The 21052-nt window shown below is 49.7% G+C and overlaps 1 protein-coding gene across 1 annotated transcript in view; it reads right to left on the reverse strand.

Moving 5' to 3' along the window:
- LOC144946988 (ephrin-B2a-like) overlaps window positions 1-21052 on the reverse strand; it is a 164948-nt gene that overhangs the window by 12809 nt on the left and 131087 nt on the right. The window contains exons 3-4 of the mRNA XM_078876080.1: window positions 7524-7616; window positions 4307-4429 (exon numbers count right to left, since the gene is read on the reverse strand). Of these exons, the coding sequence (XP_078732206.1) occupies window positions 4307-4429; window positions 7524-7616 (216 nt within the window). The remainder of the gene's footprint in view (window positions 1-4306; window positions 4430-7523; window positions 7617-21052) is intronic.

The following is a 21052-nucleotide window of genomic DNA, read 5'->3' on the forward strand; positions in this document are numbered from 1 at the left end:
AAATTAAATTAGCCAATCGATATGCAAAAAATGGAGAGTGCATAAGTTCACCACGACCACAGCCCATGATGGTAAACTGACACAACCGAGGAACCTGGGGGCTTGTCCAAGTGGCAACCTTGCACTCTCTTGTTTTCGGACATAGAATACATATATACGTGCGTTTTAAATTATTTCGTTCATTATAAAAAAAAATGTAACACCCCTCCCCACTCCGCAAAGAATATCCTCACGTGCTCGCTATGCCTAGTTGGGGTCACCCTTTGATTGGTGGGGCCCGAAGATCCGAATCGTGGCCAACTAAGGAATGGCTGGGGCTGGTGGCTGTGCAGGCGCTGACGTGGCAAGATTTTACGACAGCCCCTGGCGGTGATCCAGAGCCCATCCGGCACAAGGGTTCACGGTACAGTCTCCGAGGCGCCCTGCCACCAAATTAGAGGCGCCCGGTTTTTACACACACACAGAGGCACGGACCCGCAGCACATGCTGCACATCCACGCACCCTCTAATGAAACAGATCGCTGAGCATACACCGGGCTCACAAAGCGCTGTTTACAAGGTCACGAAGGCTGCTTTCACAAGACTCTTGAGAATAAGCGTCAGGCGGTAATTTTTTGCCCATTATACAAATTTGCGCACTTTACATGTTAACTCCTTCATCAGGCGCCAGCGGGTTTTTGCCGACATTCGCCGCTAATGCCGCAGCTATTTTCGACGCCGCGAAGCCACCGAACGCAGAGCCGTTGCTCATTTTCACCGCGGTAATTTACGCAAACGCACCCCACCCAATTACGGCCGTCAAAGCAGCGCAAGCGCCGGCAAAATTAAAATGAACGAGACGAGGCCCGACCGTCACGCGAATTGGCCCTTAAAATAAAAATTTTACGAGACGAATCCCGACCGTCACGAGAATTTGCCGCCAGCGGTTTTCAGGTGAGGAGACGAACGTCAAATAACCCCACCCCCCCCACCCCACCCCGATTAATTTTCCCCACGCTAAACAAAACCCACGAGACAGATGGGCAGGTGACGACGGAACGGAAGAAGTAATGTCACAGAGGCTGCGCGCACGGGAGGACACGAACATTTATCGCCTGCAGTGACGCTCGGGATCGTTGGCGGCAAGACTAACAACTTGTCAAGATCTCCGCCTACTCATTAAAGCAAAGGGGTGATTTTTTTTTTATTTTATGACCGACTCGAATTTGGTGATCATACCTGCTGGAAAATAACTTATTCAAATTAGGCGATAAAGGCGCCTGCTTTTCGTGTAAATTTAAGCTGCTTATAAGTGACTCGCATCGGCGTGTGTCACGTGCTAGGTTGAAGGAGTCTGTAAATGCAGACGAGACGATGTTGACTGCTTCCCCTTGGAAGTCATTAAAAAATAAAAACAAGCTTGTCAGTTTTGAGCCGTTAATTATACGGGAAACTAACCGCAATGGGGGGGGGGGGGAATATGAAATGTTTAAAAGTTTATGAAACTGCATGCTGGTAGGACATGATGTATTTTTCAAAACCCCATCAATTTTAAATTGAAGACTTATCGGCCAATACACACGAACATGTCCATGTCTTTTGTTTATTTTTTTCTTCTTATTATTATTATGGCATACGCTGTTTTAAATTTTGAAAAATCTTTCGTGAATCCCGTGGCATCCTAACTGACAATGCCGTAAAACATTCATGAAAGCAAATCTGAATTCGTTTGGAAAATCTCACTTGTGCACAACGGGACAATTGAACCAACCCTGTTCCCTTCTCTCTCTCTCTTGCCCTCAGTCTCACTCTCTCGCCAACAAGGCAATTGTGTGGTGTCGTGTTGATGTGTGAACACGTGGCGCTGTGAAGTTGCAATATTATTGCGAAAAAACTTTAACGAGCTTGTTGAAGACAATATAAATATATATACACGTTCAATCAATGGCGCATAAAAGAGACAAGATGATAAAAAATATATATATTACGTGGGATGATTTTGAGAAAACTATTTTATATAAATTGCACCCAGAGCATGGAAACAAATCACATCATAAATTGTGGCAATTACAACCTTTATTATGAATTACACTTGAAGTACAGCCAATCGGCCTGGCTAGCAATGACTGCACAAAAAACCCATCATATTACATTTTAGTTTGTCACATAATTTGGCAAAATTCCAGCTCTGGGTATAACAAAAACAAATCGGTTTGATCATCACACTATTGTGTGGGAAAGTCCCGGACCCACAACATAGATTATAATAGATCACATGAAGGGGTCTCAAAAGTAGTTCTATTATATCTACTTTTGCGGACTGTTATCCAACACGTGGTGTTGCACTGCTCTGCAAGGGGTTCAAAATTGATTAATCTCATTACATGGTGCCGATAGCACCAGTGGGATAAAATTAACACAAAGGGCACGAAAAAAAGAATAAATGCATGTACAGTTCATATGTATTGCACAGACGGAAGCAAGAGTGTAGTGGTCAGCATACTGCGCGATGAACCCGGCGACCCGGGTTCAATTCCCGCTCACGACAGAACTGGTCCCGGGCCTTCCATAGGTCGACTCGGCCTTAAATGAGTACTTGGTGTGATGTACAAACATCAAGCGTGGGGAGTCAAAGGTGGCTGCGCCTGCTGATGGCCACCCAGCCCCTCGTGTGCTGCGTCAGCCTTCATAGGCGCTACTCGCTAACAGCACTTGCGCCAACAGTCTGTGGAGGGTATACACAGGGGACCTTTGCTTTTTGTTATATAAAATAAATTTCAGGAAGGGGCCACCATGTGATGGTATCTGTATAATACATGATCTCTACAGTGTTAATAAATGTATAAGGAGCAGCAGAATACAACAGGTTTTTCTAAATTTTGGATGGGATGTGAATTTGAAGAGCGCAAACGACAAACGAGTGAAGAAAAAAAGTGAATATACCAAAGGAAGACTCTGCCAACCATACATTTATAGCTTGAAGATTGAATAGCGTACTCAATATGATCAAACGCAATGGCGAGTGTAGAGACGCAAACATAATATTTCCTCGATTTGAGGTGAAGTTGAGGTGCAATGCTCGCAGTTGTTTTGCATCTGGGCAACAGCGTTACCTTAAAAGGAACACTGACAAGCAAGTCAATTCATTCATAGCTCCGATACTCTTGGTAGAAATTAATAATACCATCATCTGTAGCCCTTTTTGCATTCCACTGCCGGACAAAGGCATCCCTGCCCAGTACCGACCATGCTCCACAGCACTTCTCAGCGCAGGTTAGTTCAGGCCAAGAGAAGCTCTCGTACCACCCACCAGAACTCTTAGCTTTGACTAGGAACCAAACTCATTTGGCAGGGTTCACGGGGCAGTGTGCTAGCCACTGCACAACACCACCACATCCATAAATAATTTACGATTCAATTAATTATCTGCCTCGGTTAGAGTTGAATGCTTCTTTTTAGGGGTTAATGTATTTGTATCTCTGCTACTGGTGCTGCAATAGCGAAACAAACACATTGACATTTGCCCATAGAGTAGTTTCCCAGTGTTTGCTAAGACCCAGTATTAATTAAAGCTATCCGAAATGACGTTGGGGCTGTTCACTTTTCTCGAAAAGTGACGGAGCAGATCAGCTCACACTCTTCCAATCAAAACTCTCGAAGCAGTTGACTTGACTCCGGTAAACACGTTTCGACAGCGTAATCTTCGAAATAAATAAATATAACCACTTTGATTAATATAATTATCTTGAACAAAGGCGCGTTATGAAAATGAAACAAGCTTTAATAAATAATACAGCTGCGATTGCAGCGTCGCCATAATCAAAACAAATCAATTGGAACGATTCACCATCTATTTGTGGGTTAGTCAATGTAACGATCTGGCCAAGTTTGTGTTATCAACACCCTCCACCACCCAACACAGCAATTGGGGACCCTAGTGGCAGAGGTCGCAACCGGGTACCCGATACCCGTACCCTACCCGATACCCGGCTACCCGGCCGGGTACGGGTACGGGTAGCCGTTTGTGACCCTGGTGCGGCCGGGTACGGGTAGGCCGTGAGTCACTGGTGAAGTGGTGAGTAACCGTTTGTCACTCATTTCGGGTAGGGTACGGGTACGGGTAGGGAACGGGTACCCGTACCTGGCCGGGTACGGCTACCCGGCCGGGTACGGGTACGGGTACCCATTTGCGACCCTGGTGCGGCCGGGTACGGGTACGGGTAAGGAATCAAAACCCGTTTGCGACCTCTGCCTAGTGGAGGCTCCCCAAGAGGAGACTATCCCAGCTCGGTGTGGACCCCAGGTGACACGAGGGCGCTTGGCTCACCTGTGCGGGTGGTGCGGTCGTTCGACCGCCTGTCGTCTCCGGGGGGCGCGGGGGGGGCCGCCCGTGCTCTCGTGGGGGACGGAGACGGGTTGACGGGCGAGGTCTCCTCCTTCCTGTTGGGGTCTGAACGCACAAAATACGCGTCCCTCTTATGCGTGCCGCCGCCATCGCCACTCCCACGCGTCTGGAGGGTGGGGGGGGGGTCGGGGTTGACGGGGCCCGGCGGTGGCGCGTTCGCCGCTCGTCGCGCGGGTTCACGGCTCCGGTCGGGCAGGCCGCCCCGGTTAATACTGCGGGGCGTGTAGTCAGCGTAATAATACGCCGTGCCGTCTGCTTCACCGTGGGCATTAAAGATCCCCGTGACGTCATTCAAAATGAGCGAGCCCGCTGTGTGCCGGCGTCACGGTCCAATGTTGGCCAAGTTCGAAAAGTATACTCGATTGAGATTACGCATGGCAATCGTCGCTGCCCGCTGGCAGACCTAATGTCCCTGTGCAGGCCAGATGCTGTCACCTTGCCCCGCACAAGGACAGCTGTCGCTGGTGAGGGGGGGGGGGCGGGGGAGTGCCCTTAAAAAAATTACATAATTTTTATGATTACTGCGCAGTACTCAGTACCATTATACCATACAACGTGGGGTTCTCCGATGCATTTTCAGGGTTGAACTGCGTGTTGTTCGGCAGGATGTCCGACGTTTCGCTGCACCGAAAGTGCTCCCAAGCACACGAACATAATGCCCAATAACCCGAGAGCTATACTACAGCACCAACCCACAATGTGGAGCTATATACCGTAAGAATGTGAACACATCTCAAGATGCTGTATACTAACGGTGATTGGGCTTATTCAAATAGGGGTAGACCGTCCGCCATGTGCCTGTGTGTGAGAGCATGGGCCTCTATGTGAGACTATGGGGTTCTACGCGAATCAAAACCACACAATGTGCATTTATATAGCTTCCAAATGTGACGATATCTCAAGATCCTGTAGAGACAGAAAGAGTGGACATGTTTATTTTATAGATGGGCAGGAAGGCAGTCATAGGCAAAGGTAATAGGGAAGGCCTTGAGAGCCTGGACTTGAACAAGGGGCAGGGTGTGGAGTTAACACAGACGGCTGGAGGAAGGAAGTCCAGGACGATGGGGGCAGCAGAGAAGATTGAGCGACCTCCCGCAGGTGACGTTGCACTTCACATCAGACGGTTGTGTGCGTTGATGCCCCAAGATTTTGCGACTTCTTTTGAGAGCCATCAAGACAGTGGGTGAATTTCAGAGCAACACCGTTATACCCGTCCGAATTTATTTAGCTAATTATTCTTCGAACGCTTGCACGCTTGCACACAACGCTTGTGGGTCGTATGCCAGTCACCTTCATCGTTAAATGGACGGCGAAAGAAAACCCCGACAGAAATTACTAGAAAATATGTGTTTTTGATGTATGTTGGTGTATTATTCGATAATTAAATTACAGAATGGAAATTACATGCAATTCACAAGCTCTCTTTTAACAGGTCCTTCAGATGCAACAAATGCTAATCGCATTTTTCATGTTGAATGCTGGCGCAGGTAGAGCAAGTGATTTGTGTGAATGGCAATTTTGGTAAACCTTGCAAATAAAAGGTGCATTGCCTGCGTTGGGTTTTGATAAAATAGCGCTGAGCACAAGCGAGCGAGCGAACGAGCCCGTAGTCCATTAGGATCCGTCACCACGGCGGAAGCGAGGCGATTACGTACGAGCGGCAATCTTTCTCCCTCTCTCTCTCTCCGTGAATACGGGGCTTGCTGGACGAATGCTGCCCGGCTCTTGATGCGGCACGAGCAGAATTCATCGCCACACATTTGCTACATCAGAGCGCAGCTGCCGATTTATTGAACTGGATGGCCGAGCTGAATTTTTCGTGGCTTTTGAAGGGGAACGTTTCATCTTCCATCCCCGCCCGCAGAACCTGCTTTAAATAAATAAAAATGTGGTGCTCACTTTTCTTAACAGCCCTTCCCAGACACCGACCCACTCCGTATCTCACCCAGAAATCCACCCACCTACACACCCACTTACTAACTCAAGCGTCTATCTGTGGAAAAGCCGCCGAGCCAAAAATCCCACCTTTAGGATGGTCGTGCGATACGAGTCTAGCTGCCTGGGCCTCCATGCGGAGCTTTCAATGAGCTGTCAATTAACTTCTTCTTGAGAGGCAACGCTGCAGAGCGACCGACTCCGAGAGTGCAAGCGGGCCTCCGAGTCGGGAAAAAAAATGACTGATCTTTGTCACCCTGGCTTTAGCCGCACCTGCTGATGATGGCGGGAAATTACTGTTGATCGAGCGAAACCCTGCACGGGATGAGAAGTGAAGTTGCCCAATGACGAGCACTGCGTGAAGGGGGATTCGGTTCCAGCATCTTAAGAAGCGTGGATCATCACGCCAGGCATTAGGTTTGAATCTGTTGGGGAATAAACCCCGGTCATGAAGTCTACCCACATCCCGACGAAGGAACAGCCTTGTGTCCCTCTGCCCCAACGACTGTGAAGAGCCCTCTAAACGGAGTCCCAACAACTCACTCGAGCTACCCTGGACGCCGTGGAATGGCTATGACATTAGTTGTTGTCCGGCTGCTTTGTTGAAAACGCAACACGGAAGACGAAGACGAAGCAGCGGGATTTCACGGCAAGGGACAACAACAATAACAACAATAATGACAACAATAATAATCAGCTTGGACGTTGTGAAAGAAGGGTTAACGCAATTGCACCATGAGCGAGGAAATTATTAAATCTGGCTTAGGCTTTGTTTACCAATTATAAAAGTAGAATTCTGCGGCATTGCTTGTTTATTTCGTCAAACGCAGTTCAGCCCGGAATAATAATTTACGAAAAATGAGCTCAGAATAAAAACCAACAAATTTGTTTATTTTGCATCTCTATTAAATGTCACACAGAAAATAAACATTTTGCACGCATACTGAAGTCCCTCAAGTATCTGAGAGAAAATATTTTTTGTATAAACAAAGTCGTTTTTACATCTGTATTAAATGCTGCGCAAAAAAAATGCACAAATATGTTATTTAAATCCCTCATGTATCTGAGAAGACAAATTTCTTGGTAAAACGCTCAGAGACTTGCTGTCGGTGACATTGGCCAGCCCTGGTGTTGGTTTGGGCGGAATGACAGGAGGACGTGGTGGGCATGGCAGGAGTGGGTGAGCATTGCGAGCAGGCATTACCTTGGCCAACCTTCATGATGAGCTTCATGCCGTTGCTTTGACAGACCCCACCGACGCCGTTCATTATCCCTTGCTCCGTGCCCGTGGAGGTCGCTGAGAAGAGAGAAAAACAAAGAACTGTTGATTCCAATTAACGAATAAAACATCGCAGTCTGCCCCGTCGTCATTAATACCCTGGGCTCGCCGCTTGCGCTACGCCCGATGAGAACGCGCGGGAAACGAGCGGTCCCCGCACCCCAACGTCCGAGCGATTGGCAACGGCACGGCCGCGCGCTCGTCGATTCCCCTCGATGCTGGGCTCAAGGGAGCACGTGACGACTCCCGCCAGATTCGTGAAACACGAAGGAGGCGCCCACCACAGCGATGCACCGCTCCCCGCCACGATCGTCTGGCTCAAGCACCTCACTGTGAATGCTGTTGCTCTACGTCGGCGTAGGCCACAGAGAAAAAGAAGCTGGGCCCTCCGATTGTTTAGCTAACCGATTATTCCACCGATAGTCGTGGGTTCGGTTAGTCGACCAATCGGATAACATGAAAATAATGGCGGGGAAAACCACGTGCTGCTGCTGTAGTACCTCTAGTGGCTGCAGAGGGCACATAAACCTATTACATACTCATCATACAACATACACGGATCGAAACGAAATGATTCTCTTGCGTGCAGAACGTGTATTGTGAGCGTAGGAATCTGTTTTAATTGACCAATCGACGAGTTGTTTAAACGCCGAACATTTCAAGCGAATGCAGGATGTGTCGGTTGAGCGGTGAAGCAGCGATTCACGCATTTCGCGATAAACCCGGTGGCTTATTTTTATTTCCCAGCCGCGGCTGACACCAGTGGCGCATAATTATAGAACCGGGACTGGCCAGCATCTTGTTGCCGCAGAGTCAGACAACCCCCTTGATCGACACGGCAAAGGGAGGCCTTCATCCAGCGGTGGATCGGCAATGTGTGACAATTATTATTTTTTCTTCTGCAACGCATTTAAAACAACCGGGAAGAATGGGTGTGAACAATTGACGAGAGTTGCAAAGAGCAGTTTAGTGAATCCGTGTGAAACTTCGTGAGATCAATCCACTGCTGGATGGGGGCCCTCCCCTAAGCCGCCGCTGCCGCCTCTCTGGCAAGACGGCACATTTATTTTTCCAGGGAGGCGTGGGCGACGTGGATCTTCAGACTCAAAGAAGAACGTTACAAAATAGGCCAAGGCAGTAAAGGCAAATACATCTTCATATTTTTCTCCCCAATCTCCGAACCGATATATATATTTTTTTAAACTGTACTCTCAAATTTGTTGCCGTGAGTGACGTCAGGCCAAAGGCACCTTTCAAGGTCCCATGATGCCTTGCCGGCGCCTTATCTCAGGTCGTGGGCTCGGGCTCAGTAAAATTAATTACCGCACTCGTGATACGCCGTGACCCGTCCCACAGCAATTAAACGAGAGCGCGTTTAATTCGTAACCGAGCAGCCCCTGCACAGGAGATGCATGACAGGAAGGATAAACACAGTGGGGGGGGGGCAGGGCGAAGTCGATGGGGGCGGAGAGGGGGTTGGGGGGGGGGCTTTACATAAATCGTAATCTGCGAAGCGCCGCCGCGTTGTGTTCTAAACGTGCACGTCGCTAAGCAATCCGGGCACGTAACCGTGTTTTGGTTGAACGCGATTATGATGATAGCGCCGCAATTTCTGGAATTCTAATTTCTGACTGCGATTCGCTTTTGGCCCCATGCCGTCGTTCGTCTCGGGGGCGAGACACCCCGTGGGGCGCTCCTGTGCCTCCCGTAGTGTCGCACGCGTCCAGGTTGCTTCACCAGGTGAAGGAACTCAAGAGGCCAGGCTTTGAGTCTCATTTGCAAGAGTGACCTGGGTTCACCAAAAAATTTTTTGACAAAAAACGTTGAAAGATCCCAATTACAAATGAATATGTTGAGAATCTGAACCGTCATAGTTTTATGCAAACGGAGATTGGAATGGCTTTAAATGGGATTGATTGCTTTTCTGAACCAGAGCAACGGTGAAACAACGCACTTGATATTACTTTTGCCAAGGGGAACCCCCCGAGATACCGCGGAGGTGGTCACAGTCGTGCAGCGTTTTACGATTGCACCGCGCGTCGTTGGACACGACGTCCCGACGGCCCACTCCAGACACGTGCAGCGAAACGTCGGACAAACATGTGCAACAGCTCGGAACACAACATTCGAGCGGCAAACACCGAGGCGTTCGGAGATATGCTTTGTACCACACTGAAGTTGTCCGTTTAAGTTCACTTCCGTTTGAAACTCACTAACTGTCAACGGCTTCGTATCCCTCATTGTAATTACGTCTCGCCTAGGGGTCGATTGGACTGCTGCTGCTTTAGCTACAGAAGTTGCAGAACGTGGTTTTTGTGGTTTTCCGTCTGTGTGTGTTGGGGGCGGGTGGGGGGGAGCGGTGGCGCAGCAGTTAGCACACTGCCCTACAAACCCGGCGACCCGAGTTCAATATTCCCCGCTCACGGTCAACATCAGTGACGAATATCTCAACTGGTCCTGGGCCTCCCCTAGGTCAACTCAGCATTAAATGAGTTTCTGGTGCGGTGTGTAAACATCAGCACTCGGGAGGCAAAGGAGGCCGGGCGTGGTGCTGTCCACCCACCGCCTTTCGTGTGCCGTGCCGCCTTAATAGGTGCTCGCGAACAACACTTCACCCAAGTCTGTTCGAGGCTATTTGGGGAACCTGTGTCATTGATGTACACACAGAGAGAAGAAGTGACGCAAAACAACAGCAGCAGCAGAAGCACGACGCCCTGGCTGGTGCAGAACATTAACATTGCACGTTTGTGAAGCAGAGCAATTATTCAGGCAGGCCAGAAATAGAACTGTACAAATACAAAAACTTTAACTCACAAAAGCCGCCACCACCCCGGTGACTAAACATTCCAGAATTGCGACTTATTCATCATTTGCGTAATTGTAATTTAAAGATTAAAAATGTGCTTACTCACACGCGTTAAACCCCGCCAACCGACCTAGCCGGTGAGAACTGGTGAGAACCCATCCTGCTACGATTTGCTTATTAAACCACTGCCGTGCTTTATGAGTTCGCCGCTAATCTCCCATTCACAACATTCGCGATGAACAGATGCAATTCGTATTTTTATTACGTTTCGTTCATCTGCATTTGCGAGCTGTTACGACTGCGTGGGTTTGTCGCGCGTTGTGCGCGCCCTGCCGCCTGTTGTGTCGCATCGTGGTGTGTCGTTCGGAACACCGTGCAGCGTCCGACGTTTCAGACTACGCGCTGGTAGCGGGCCGCTTCGTTGGCGTCTTCTCATGGACACAAGAGAAGTGGTAATCTGTGAATCGATGCACCATCAACTCCCCCCCACCTCCCCGTGTTTATCTTATCTATCAAGTCACGCTTATTCCTTCTGAAGAGGCTCCCAGCAAGTGAAGCGAAACGTCGAACATCGTGCCAACGGATGGCGCAACCAAATAATACCCATGCGGAGGATTGTGGCAGTAAATCTTTAAGCGTAAATAAAAACAACTTTCAGGGCATCTTTGTCAATAGTGCTGGTGTGTTGATTTTCTTTTGTGTACTTTTTAGAATTGAATTAGAAAACAATTACATGTTTGGTTTCAACCAGGCCAAGGGGGATCTATATAGATTACTAAAGAAAACGGGTACATATCAGCTGCGTCCAGGGTTGTGAGCACAGTATAAACAACAAACACACGAGGCATGTTTATGTCCTGTGTTGTATTCCACGACACAGTGAAGATTTTCATTTCAGATATAAGAGTTAAGCACAGAGGACCGCAAGACACCACAAGACACACACCAAATTCGGCTCATCAAAATCAACAAACCGATCCACTAGTTTAGGAGTAGAATTCTGGCAAAGATTAAAACTCGGACCTGATTAAATAATGCTGCTCAGAAAGAAAAAAAATCTATCAAATGGCAATAATCAGTCTCTAAGTACTAAAAAAAACACTCTACCTTTAATCCTAATACTGCATTCACATTACCAGCTCAAATCACTCTGTCACAAGCAAGGCCCGACCCAAGCCCATATCACCGCCACCACCAACCTCCCAGCCAATAGCGGTGAGTCTCTTACCCTAGCGACACGGGTTTCATCGCTACAGCAACGCGCGTGCGATAGGCTGCGCCGGTTTAAAAGTGGGCGGAACGCTCCTCTGCAACAGCTACCTCGAGACAGGGCCACGGATAATGATGCCCAAGGCACTTATTTCTTAATACCTCAATAATGCGCGGCTGGCACAGGCTGGCAGAGGCGTTGCACCATTGTGCCAGGGCCACCCTTCTCTCACGTGCGGTAGAATGATCAAGAGGTTTAATTAAGTGGGGTGCATCTCACACAGTGGTGGCAGCATAAAGCCTCTCTCGCCCCGCGCAGTCTGAAATCATGAATCAAAGTGCTCACGTAAAAACCGCGTTCACACGGGCAGCTTTACTTTACAATTGTCTCTTAATTTACCGTGGGAGGGAAACAAAGGTCTAAGAAGATAAATAAAACAATGCATTGCTCACAGGCTGGAAATTCGAGTGGACGCTCATGATCTCTGCCGGTGCCTTGAACAAATAATTATTCGTAAAAGTTAACAGTAAAAAGATATAAAGTTCTTTTTAATCTAACATCTGAAAATAGGATGTAAATTTGGAAATAGGAGATCAGAGGATTATTATACCATTTATAATCCTGAGCCAATTGACTAGTAGAGGCGATTAACGAGATTAAAGTGTGCTGCAGTGCGCCGATTCAATTGGCGGATTTTGAGGCCCTTTGATTCGCCTCAAAAGGGAGACTGCTCAGTGGAAGGTGAAACACGAAGGGCAGAGATCGCCGTGGCGAGTCTCACCCACTGCAGGCGACTTGAACGCGAGGTGCTCGCGATTCTGGCCAAGCGGCTTCGTCCACGCGGGTTTGATGGGGGGCATACGGCGCTGGGGAGTTGCGCGCTTCTTGTGGGCACCACGGTGGTAAAATGTTAACTACCTCGCCTGGTGTACAGGAGCTCGGGGGTTCGATCCCCACCCCGATGCCTGCTGCTGTATATTTGGAGTTTGCGTGTTCTCACCGTGGTCGCGTGGATTTTTCTCCGGATCATCCGGGTTTTTCCCTCCACATTTAGAATCGGCGTGCGTTTAGAGTATTTGGCTGCTATACATTTCCACATTATAAGCCACTTTCGTTGAGCTATCATTTGTGGCCACGGCACTTCTGAAAAAGAGCTGTAAGGCTCAGTGGGCCTTACCTGGTAAGATTAAAAAAAAGTTAAGGTTTTTTTCTTCAGCATGCGTCATTCCCAACGGCCGATTCGGAGGCACTGAACCATGCGAAAACTCAGGAGCCTTTGTAATGGAAAATTTGTGTCAGGTATCGCCGAACCAACACGCACTGTACACGCGCGAAAGACGTCGAGCCGAGCCAGCGTACGCAAGTCTCGCCGACAGGCCCCCTTGGCCAAATGTCCATTAATCCCACGCAAGATCATTGGCTCCCGCACAAATTCGCTTCGTTCCTCTTGCCAAAATTGGCTTACGTAATGAATAATTTACGCTCACCATGAAAGCACTTCAAACGAAAAAAGTAAGTAAAAGACCCCGCAGTTCATTTCTAATGCAACTGATGGCGAAAGGGCCTCCATTTCGATAGCCTATTAGAGAGGCCCTCCAGGGGATATATTGGCCAACTCGTCCATGCTGGCCACGACTTCGTGGAGGAGGTGGGGATGACCCACACTTTAACCCACCATGAGCGACCCTGCCCATCGACCAACAGCGGTGTGAACATTTACGTGCCAGGAGATGAAATCGAAACGGTGACCTCTTGATCGCAAGTCCAGTCAGCGCTGACCACGACGTCGCATCAGCCTCCGTAATCATGCCCAAGCAGGCAAAACAAAATGTCATATGGAGACAAAGGCATTTCCTTAATAGACTGCAGATTTATTATTAGTGCATTGCTTTTTGTTACATCTCCCAAGAGCACTAAACTTGTCACGTGCGTGCAGGACACTTGAAAGGTACGCGCCGCAAATTCGTTGGTGTAACGCTGCAGCGAAGAACACGGATTCTTACGCTCGCAAACACACGCATCAAATCGTGCGTGCGAAAGCGGATTGTTTCGTCGGCGTTTACACACCGCACGTAATTTAGTTCGTGCGACCCCTGCAGCCACTAGAGGCACATTCGTGAAGTACTAACGATGCTTAAAAAGAAAAGAAGAAAAAAAATTAACCCGTAAAAACAAAGTTTTTAACTATAAATCCTTTATATGCGTGTTCAATGGGCCACAACCCAGCCCACATTGGTCTTTGAAACAGGCGGCTAGAGTCCTCTCGTCCTCTGGCTTGAGATGGCTGCCACCTATGGGTCAGATGATTGCCTGCCACCATAAAGCAATTGGTAATTAAATATAAAAAAAAAATTCCTAAAAAGTGTAAAATTTAGGAAAAATGTTTTCACGAAAATACATTGTCACGCACAACGAGTCTGTGTGCAAAATGTCAGCTCGATTGGATCACGGGAAGTGGGTTAAAAAACGACCGAAAGATTTGCACGGTCGTAAGCGCGCAAGCAAGCAAGCAAGTGAACTTAATATAAAGGATTTAAAAAGATGATACCCGAATCGGATCGCGGCCACGAATCGTGACAATCAATTGAATCGGCAGGTGAGGTGATGTGCGGAATTGGGGGGGGGTGGGCGTTGACAAATATTTCCACGTTAGCCACCGGCTTACTCACTGCGAGTGTGCTCTTGGGCGTCAAGGTGGGAGTGTTTCAGAGCTGCCAGTGCCTCTCGGCAGCCTGACTCAGGGACTGGGCTGGTTAAAATAATTGAACACCTAAAATTGGACGACAGTGACACATTGAAAGGTTTCATCAATTCAGGCAAGTCCCGGCCTGCATTCCTTACCGTCGCGTAACCAGGGCTTGTGCGTCGAGCGGAGTGCAACAATATTAAACAAAGCCGGTGTGTGAACGTTCAGCGCGGCCCCTTCGCTAACCAGGATGGGGGTCGCGAGCCGTGTGGGAAGGTGGCCATGAAGTGATTTTGTTCTTTTTTTGTGATTTCAGCGGCGCCGGTACAACTGTATGTTGAACATGTCATCGCCGTCGTCATTATCATCCCCATCGTCACGGTCACCAACTTCGTAATCATCACCAACAGCAGCAAGACCTTTTCCCATAATTATCAATATCCAAAACAGCTACAACTTGATCATTATCATTATTACCAACAGCACCAGAGCAGCAGCAACACAGCTAACACATAATTAGCAGCAACATAATTATCATCATCATCACCACTGCTACACCAGCAGCACTCCCATCATTGTCATTCTTTCCCAATCCACAGGAATGCTGCTCCAGAATAAACAGCTCATCCGAGACCCAAACAACGCACACCTCCTGACTTTAACCTCCTCCTCCTCGAAGACACCGGTGATGCAACCATCAGCCGCATCAGAACGTGAACAGACCGAGGTACGCATCTCCTTCGTGAGTGGAAGATGAAAGGTGCGAGCCACAGGAGGTGTGACTGCGGCCTTGCAACCCACACTATGGACCACACAGAAAAAAACACTGTCGTCTGCGCTCCTTCAACGGAGGAGGAGGTGAAGGAGGAGGAGAAGGAGCAGGCGCTCCGCCACCGATCGCTTGCACGAGAATCCCGCTCACGCTCACAAGGGGAGCCCATTGGTGTTTAGACGACGACCTCGCTTGCAGGCAGCCGCGTCTCCGTGCCTCGAACGCGACGTAAAGAAGCACAACCGCGAGTTCCCTTCGAGTCCCTCTGCCACCTCGGTGGTTCGCAGCGGGGAGGGGAGGGTGCGGTGCCCCCCCCCCCCTCCTGGGGAGGGCTCCCCTCCCAACTCACGCTATCGCGCAAGCGATCCGTCTGTTCTGCAGAAATGCCGAGATGCACAAGATAAACGCATTTATCTCAATTCCCCAGGCTTTATCCTGCTGTTTTCTTGCTTAATTTCGTTCTGTCTTGTCCGCTGGTGTGTTGTGGGTTTTTTTTTACGTCTCTCTCTCGCTCTAGCCACTATCAGCTCCTGCCACTGCCATTACTTACGTCTGTAATCTAAGATCGACCCCCCATTGCTCGGGGCTCCTCGCGTAACCAAAACCAGACGTGCGTGCGGCGCTGCACGTGAAGGCCTCCTCGGGTGCAGCGAGAGGGCAGCGGCCCAGGGGAGACGCTGCACACTCGTCGTGACGACGCCGCGGCCACGAGTTGAGACATTTTGCGTGCGGCGTCTTAAACGCGAGCGCATCTCGAGACGCCAAATAGACACATCGCGGAGGGCGGAGGGAGGGGGGAGCATGGCGATTGTGTCGGGAGTAGTCGGTCAAGTTGTACAGCATTGGGGGGAGCACGGGCGGCTGGGAAAAGAAGAGCCCCACGTCATGGGGGGCAGCAGAGGAGAATTGAGCGACCTCCCACGGAACGGATGTTTTACTGGGATCCTTGACAGAGGGCCTTGGTTGTCTGGAGACGAGAGTGCGTGGAGGGGAGTAGAGCGAGGTGAGAGGTGGAAGAGGTGGGAGAGTGGGTGGAGGGGAGTAGAGCGAGGTGAGAGGGGAGAGGTGAGACCAGGGGCTTGTCAATGAAGACATCAATTTCGTACCCACGGTGCAGCCATCAGTCCGAGCTGAAGGCATCAACTTCACATCCGTGTTTTCTCTCTGCTCATTCCCGTGTGCAAATAATATCATCATCATAATAATACAGTACTCCAAAACAACGACTGGTCAGCCGTCGTGGGCAGGACGTTCCCGCAAATGAGTCTTGAGACTCAACGGACGTTTGTCCCCGAGTGAAATGTCAAGCAAAATATTACACATGCTAATTAACTGATTACTAATCTATTTTCTAATTACAATACTCCCGCCCCTCCTCCGCCTCTGATCTCTGCACCCGATGGGTTCACAGTGGTGACGTCGTCCTGCTCTATTTAGTAGTAAACTAATGGGCGCATTGTTTTCGTCACGAATCTTACTGCCTGTGTCGGGTGGTGGAGGGTTACGACACATTTATACTTCCGCGATCCAACCCAAAAACCTTTATTATGAATAATATTGGCCGCGAAAGCCTGCTAACATGTTAAAGCAAAATATGACACTCCAACCCAGCACCCCCCCCCCACTCACCAGACGCGCCCCCCCCCCCCGTGCCCACCCTGGCGTGCACGCACCCCCCGCAGCTTCACAAACACCGCTCTCTGTGCCAGACTACGACGTGAAAATTAAAACCCAAAAGACATTTTTACTGCACCAAGAAATGAGACCGCCGCTCATCCCTCCTCCTCCGTCTCCGGGGACGGCTCCGTCTTATGACGACTGCTTTGTTCACCCAAGATATGTCTCACCGAGTCTCGGCTCTCTTGAGAATTTTAAATTGTCAGTTTGATTGACGGCTGACGGACGCTCTTTTGCAGGGTATATAAAGATCAGTGTTCCGAGTGTGAATAAAACGGCCAGAATCACGTGACTTGGCAGAGTATTTCTACGACATTCTTCTGGGGCCACTCTCTCACACAACGTCGTGTAACAAGTTCCGATATTGAACTCCTTCATTCCATGGTGACGTGGACACGTACGTTGAACTTCTTTTGCACCGTACCTAGCCAACCACGCTGATCGGGAGGTGCGACATCGTGATGCCAAGAGCTTAACTGGAATATAATTCAGAATAAAACCTCGTCTCGCGTGATGTGCGGACAGTGCCAATGAAACGAGCCGGTTGCATGGCCCACAAACATAGTCAAGCCATGTGTTTTCACAAAGCGTGTACAAAATGTAATATGCATACCCATTCCCATTCATCATTTAACCTGAGCCGACTGCTGTAGCGGCAAGCACCGTTAGCGAGCACCTATCAAGGCCAGAACAAGTTCGAAGCGGTTTCCGGCATGAGGCCCATCCACCCCGAGCTGCCGGCGACTCTCCCTCGACCACGCGGGCGACGACTTCTCGTGCCGAGGCGACCTTGTGTTGGACAGGCAAGTCAGGCTCCGTAACCAAGTCGCGAGCGATGTGCGCGACGTGTTCAAATGAGCTTCCGCGGGCCGTCCGGAACGCCCTTCCTTCCGATATTAGGAAGCCACAGGAGGCTATGCACTTTAGCATCATCGAGATTGAAAGCAAATCTCTCGAGAACTCCTTCTTGTGTTTAGTCTGTTGCCCTTCTCCCGCACCTCCGATTAGCGCGGTTGGCTACGTACGCTGTGAACAAAGTTCAACCGACATCACATGCTACATACGTGACGAGGAATCGAACCAGGGTTACCGAGACCGAAGCGCAGCGCACAAACTCGTCGCGTCACTGCTCCCCACGCACGCACAATTGTGCCGGGGGGGGGGGGGTCGAAAGAGCATTCCACGCAGAATAAGAACCGTATTTAAGAAGCGCACTGTTTGGACAGCGCGAGTTCTTGTCCAACTGAGGGGCCCCATTGTCCGAGCTCTGACAGGGCCCTTTTAACTGCGTGAACCCGGGCAGGGCACAAGTCACGAACAACAGTGGAGGGAAAAAAAAACTCGCACGAAAAAAAAAGATAATCGAAATGAAATCAGTGCTGCCGGAAATGTACTGTGTTTGGGTCAACCTTTGAGATGCCACGGCATTGCGGTCGAAGGAGAGCTTGCTCTGTCACCGAGGCATCGTCACCAAACAAACCGTCCACACTTGCGGTTGTTAGGATCGTTCCGACGGCGCAAAATGACTGGGGCTTTCGCTTTGTTTTTCACTCTCGATTTTCAACGGGCCAGAACCGAATATTGCGTACGTTGAAACTTATTTCGCACCGTACGTAGCCAACCGTGCTTGCTATATTAGGAGCTGGCGCAATGAGCGCATACTGTTACTCATTTGACTCCGCATTTGCCTCGTGCCCCCGATCCATATCTAACAATTATCTACTCTGTGGTCTAAGCTCAACGTTGAATAATTGATTGTTGCTATGCACATATGCATCGAAGTTGTGGTTACTTTTGCTACATGTTTTGACCATTGTCTTTAAAGCTAGCCAATGATGATTACCTTCCCCCGCGTCTTTCAGCCGTGGGGGTAGTTTGGCCATACTTCCCCACGCTGTCAAGTGCGAATCGGTGATGGGGGAAGCACAAGTCCGTTTCTGATATCACTCACCACTGAACTCGGGTGACCAGGTTCACACCACTGTGCCACCCAGCGCACCCCCCCCCTCCTCTCTACTCTGAATAAAAGGACAAGAATACATGATAATACAATTATAAAAGCGCCCATTATGTATCCAAGGGGGTGGAGTGGTCCAGGCACTGCGCCGTCATCGTCACTCCCTGCTCTTGCTGCTCGCTTTGCCCACGAGGCCGCAAATCAAAACTGGAGAGAAACGCACGCTCCCACGTCAGAATGATGTTCTTGTACAGTGCTCTGGCCCTTTAACTCGCTCAGCAGGTATTTCCTACGTCTGCATTACGCCACGCGAGATATGCCTCGTAATTGCCATGCTTCCTCAGGCACATCGCCCGCGTCCGTCCGTACATTTGACGTCCAGTGCAGCAGGATGCGACCATGGGTTTGTTGCCCCAATAATCCGTTGGATTTGCTCTCCACATTACGGGACTGCATTGTTTAATCATCACGCCGTGTTCTCGATTGCCCACCTCGCAGCTTCGGATTTTATTATTATAATTTGTTTTTTAAGAGAGGAAAAATTCAACCTGGAATCACTTTGGGAACGTGTGAGCTGTTTGGCTTCGTTGTGTAAATTGCATGTTGGGAAAAGAAACGGAGCTGTTAAGAATGTGTTTTTTTCTCTCCGTCTCCTCTCACAGGGCAAAACAGTTTTCGCTGTAGGCGCGATCGTTTTCTCTTTGTTTCTTGTGAAGGCTTGCCACCAGAGCTCATGCTATTTGTGTTACGCCTAATGCATTTAACACCTCCGAAGCTCAAAAGAGGCTACGCAAAAAACGAATTTGCAAATCAGTGGCAACAACAAAAATGGATCGCTTAACTAAAAAGAAAAGAACAGTCGGGCACAAATAGGGAGATTAAAGGCACAGATTCGCAAAGGCGAATAATGGCGGCAAGTTAAAAACAAAACATTAACCGGACAAGCAGCATGACCAGCAAGTTAACAAGCCATGCATTAATATCCAAATATGGTAAAAAAGGACTCCCATAATCAAGGTTGAGTGGATGATGGTGCTCATAATGGCCATGTCAGGGGACATTGAGTGAGCCAAGCTGAGATTGTTGGGTACAAATCTGTCAGCTGCTGATCATTGTGGAGCGGCACATTTGCGCTACGAACCTGGCGACCTCGATTCAATTCCCAGCCATGGCTAACAGCATCAACGGGTGATATCCGAACCGGTCGTGACTAGCGTGGGGAGGTATGGTTAAACAAACCCCACAACTGCCAAGGTGTTGGTGGTTGGGGGGGGGGGCCTTTATCCAGCAGTGGATCAAAAAAAAGACTATACTGTATACAGTACATTGTATTTTCACACGTAAACTGTGCATTCATCTTTGCAGTGTGCTCACCAACGTACCGATGCTCCGCCCCAATATAACTCGTGGTAAACTCAACACACGGATGAATGGGTATTAAAATTACACAACTGCACGGTAAAACGACGTAACTCAGTTGTGTCCTTGAGTCCGGCGGTGGAGGAGGAAATAAAACCAAAACGAATCCGGCATCGCGCGTGGCATCGCCGTGCCGTGGGGTCCCGTGCCAATCGGCAAGAGGGCCATCGAGGTGACCATCTCGTGGCGCACACCTTGCCTGACGCGGCCGATGCTTTTCTTTATTTCATGCGGCGTTGTTGAAAAGGGTCCTGCGGGCAGGACGTGTCAGAAGCGCGTGGGGGGGGGGGGACTTCTATAAAATCGCCCACCATGTTATTTTATTCTCAAGTGCCACCACCGGGAGATGGAAACGATCCCCGGCGCTCGCCGACTTGCCAGCCGGGCTGTGCGAGCCCGTTGTGCCACCCGCGGTGGGTGGATGGGTGTGAGGGGGGGGCATCCTCAATCCTCATCGGTCAAGACGACGCAGGCGCAGCGATTTCGTGCAAGGTGCCGGGTGGCTTCTCCGATTCACGACGGCAGCGCCGCGCACGCTGGTCCCGAGCGGGGGCAATTAGCGCGCGCGCGCGTGCGCTCGATGCGTGCATGCGCGCGCGGTGACGCGGGCGGGTTTTTTTTTGACGGCAGGCGATAAAGACGCGGGGACGTCAATTCCCGTCGGTCAACGACGACAAGGGGGGGGGGGGGCTTCTGCAAGTCGCGGCGAACGCGGACGAGGAGGGCGAGGCGACGGGAATGACCGAGGACGCTGAGCCGGGGGGCGCCAGCTCGCGGCAGGTGAAGGCGGTTTTTGGAGTGATGGGGCCCTGTTGTTGTTGTTGGCCGATTGGTAACGGTGACGACAGCTACTCCGCTAATAATAATACTACTACTCATGATTAATTGGCAGCCTTCCGTCAGTGTACTGCTGCATGAAGCACTATC

Source organism: Lampetra fluviatilis, chromosome 43 (assembly GCF_964198595.1).
Source record: "Lampetra fluviatilis chromosome 43, kcLamFluv1.1, whole genome shotgun sequence".
Lineage (NCBI taxonomy): Eukaryota > Metazoa > Chordata > Hyperoartia > Petromyzontiformes > Petromyzontidae > Lampetra > Lampetra fluviatilis.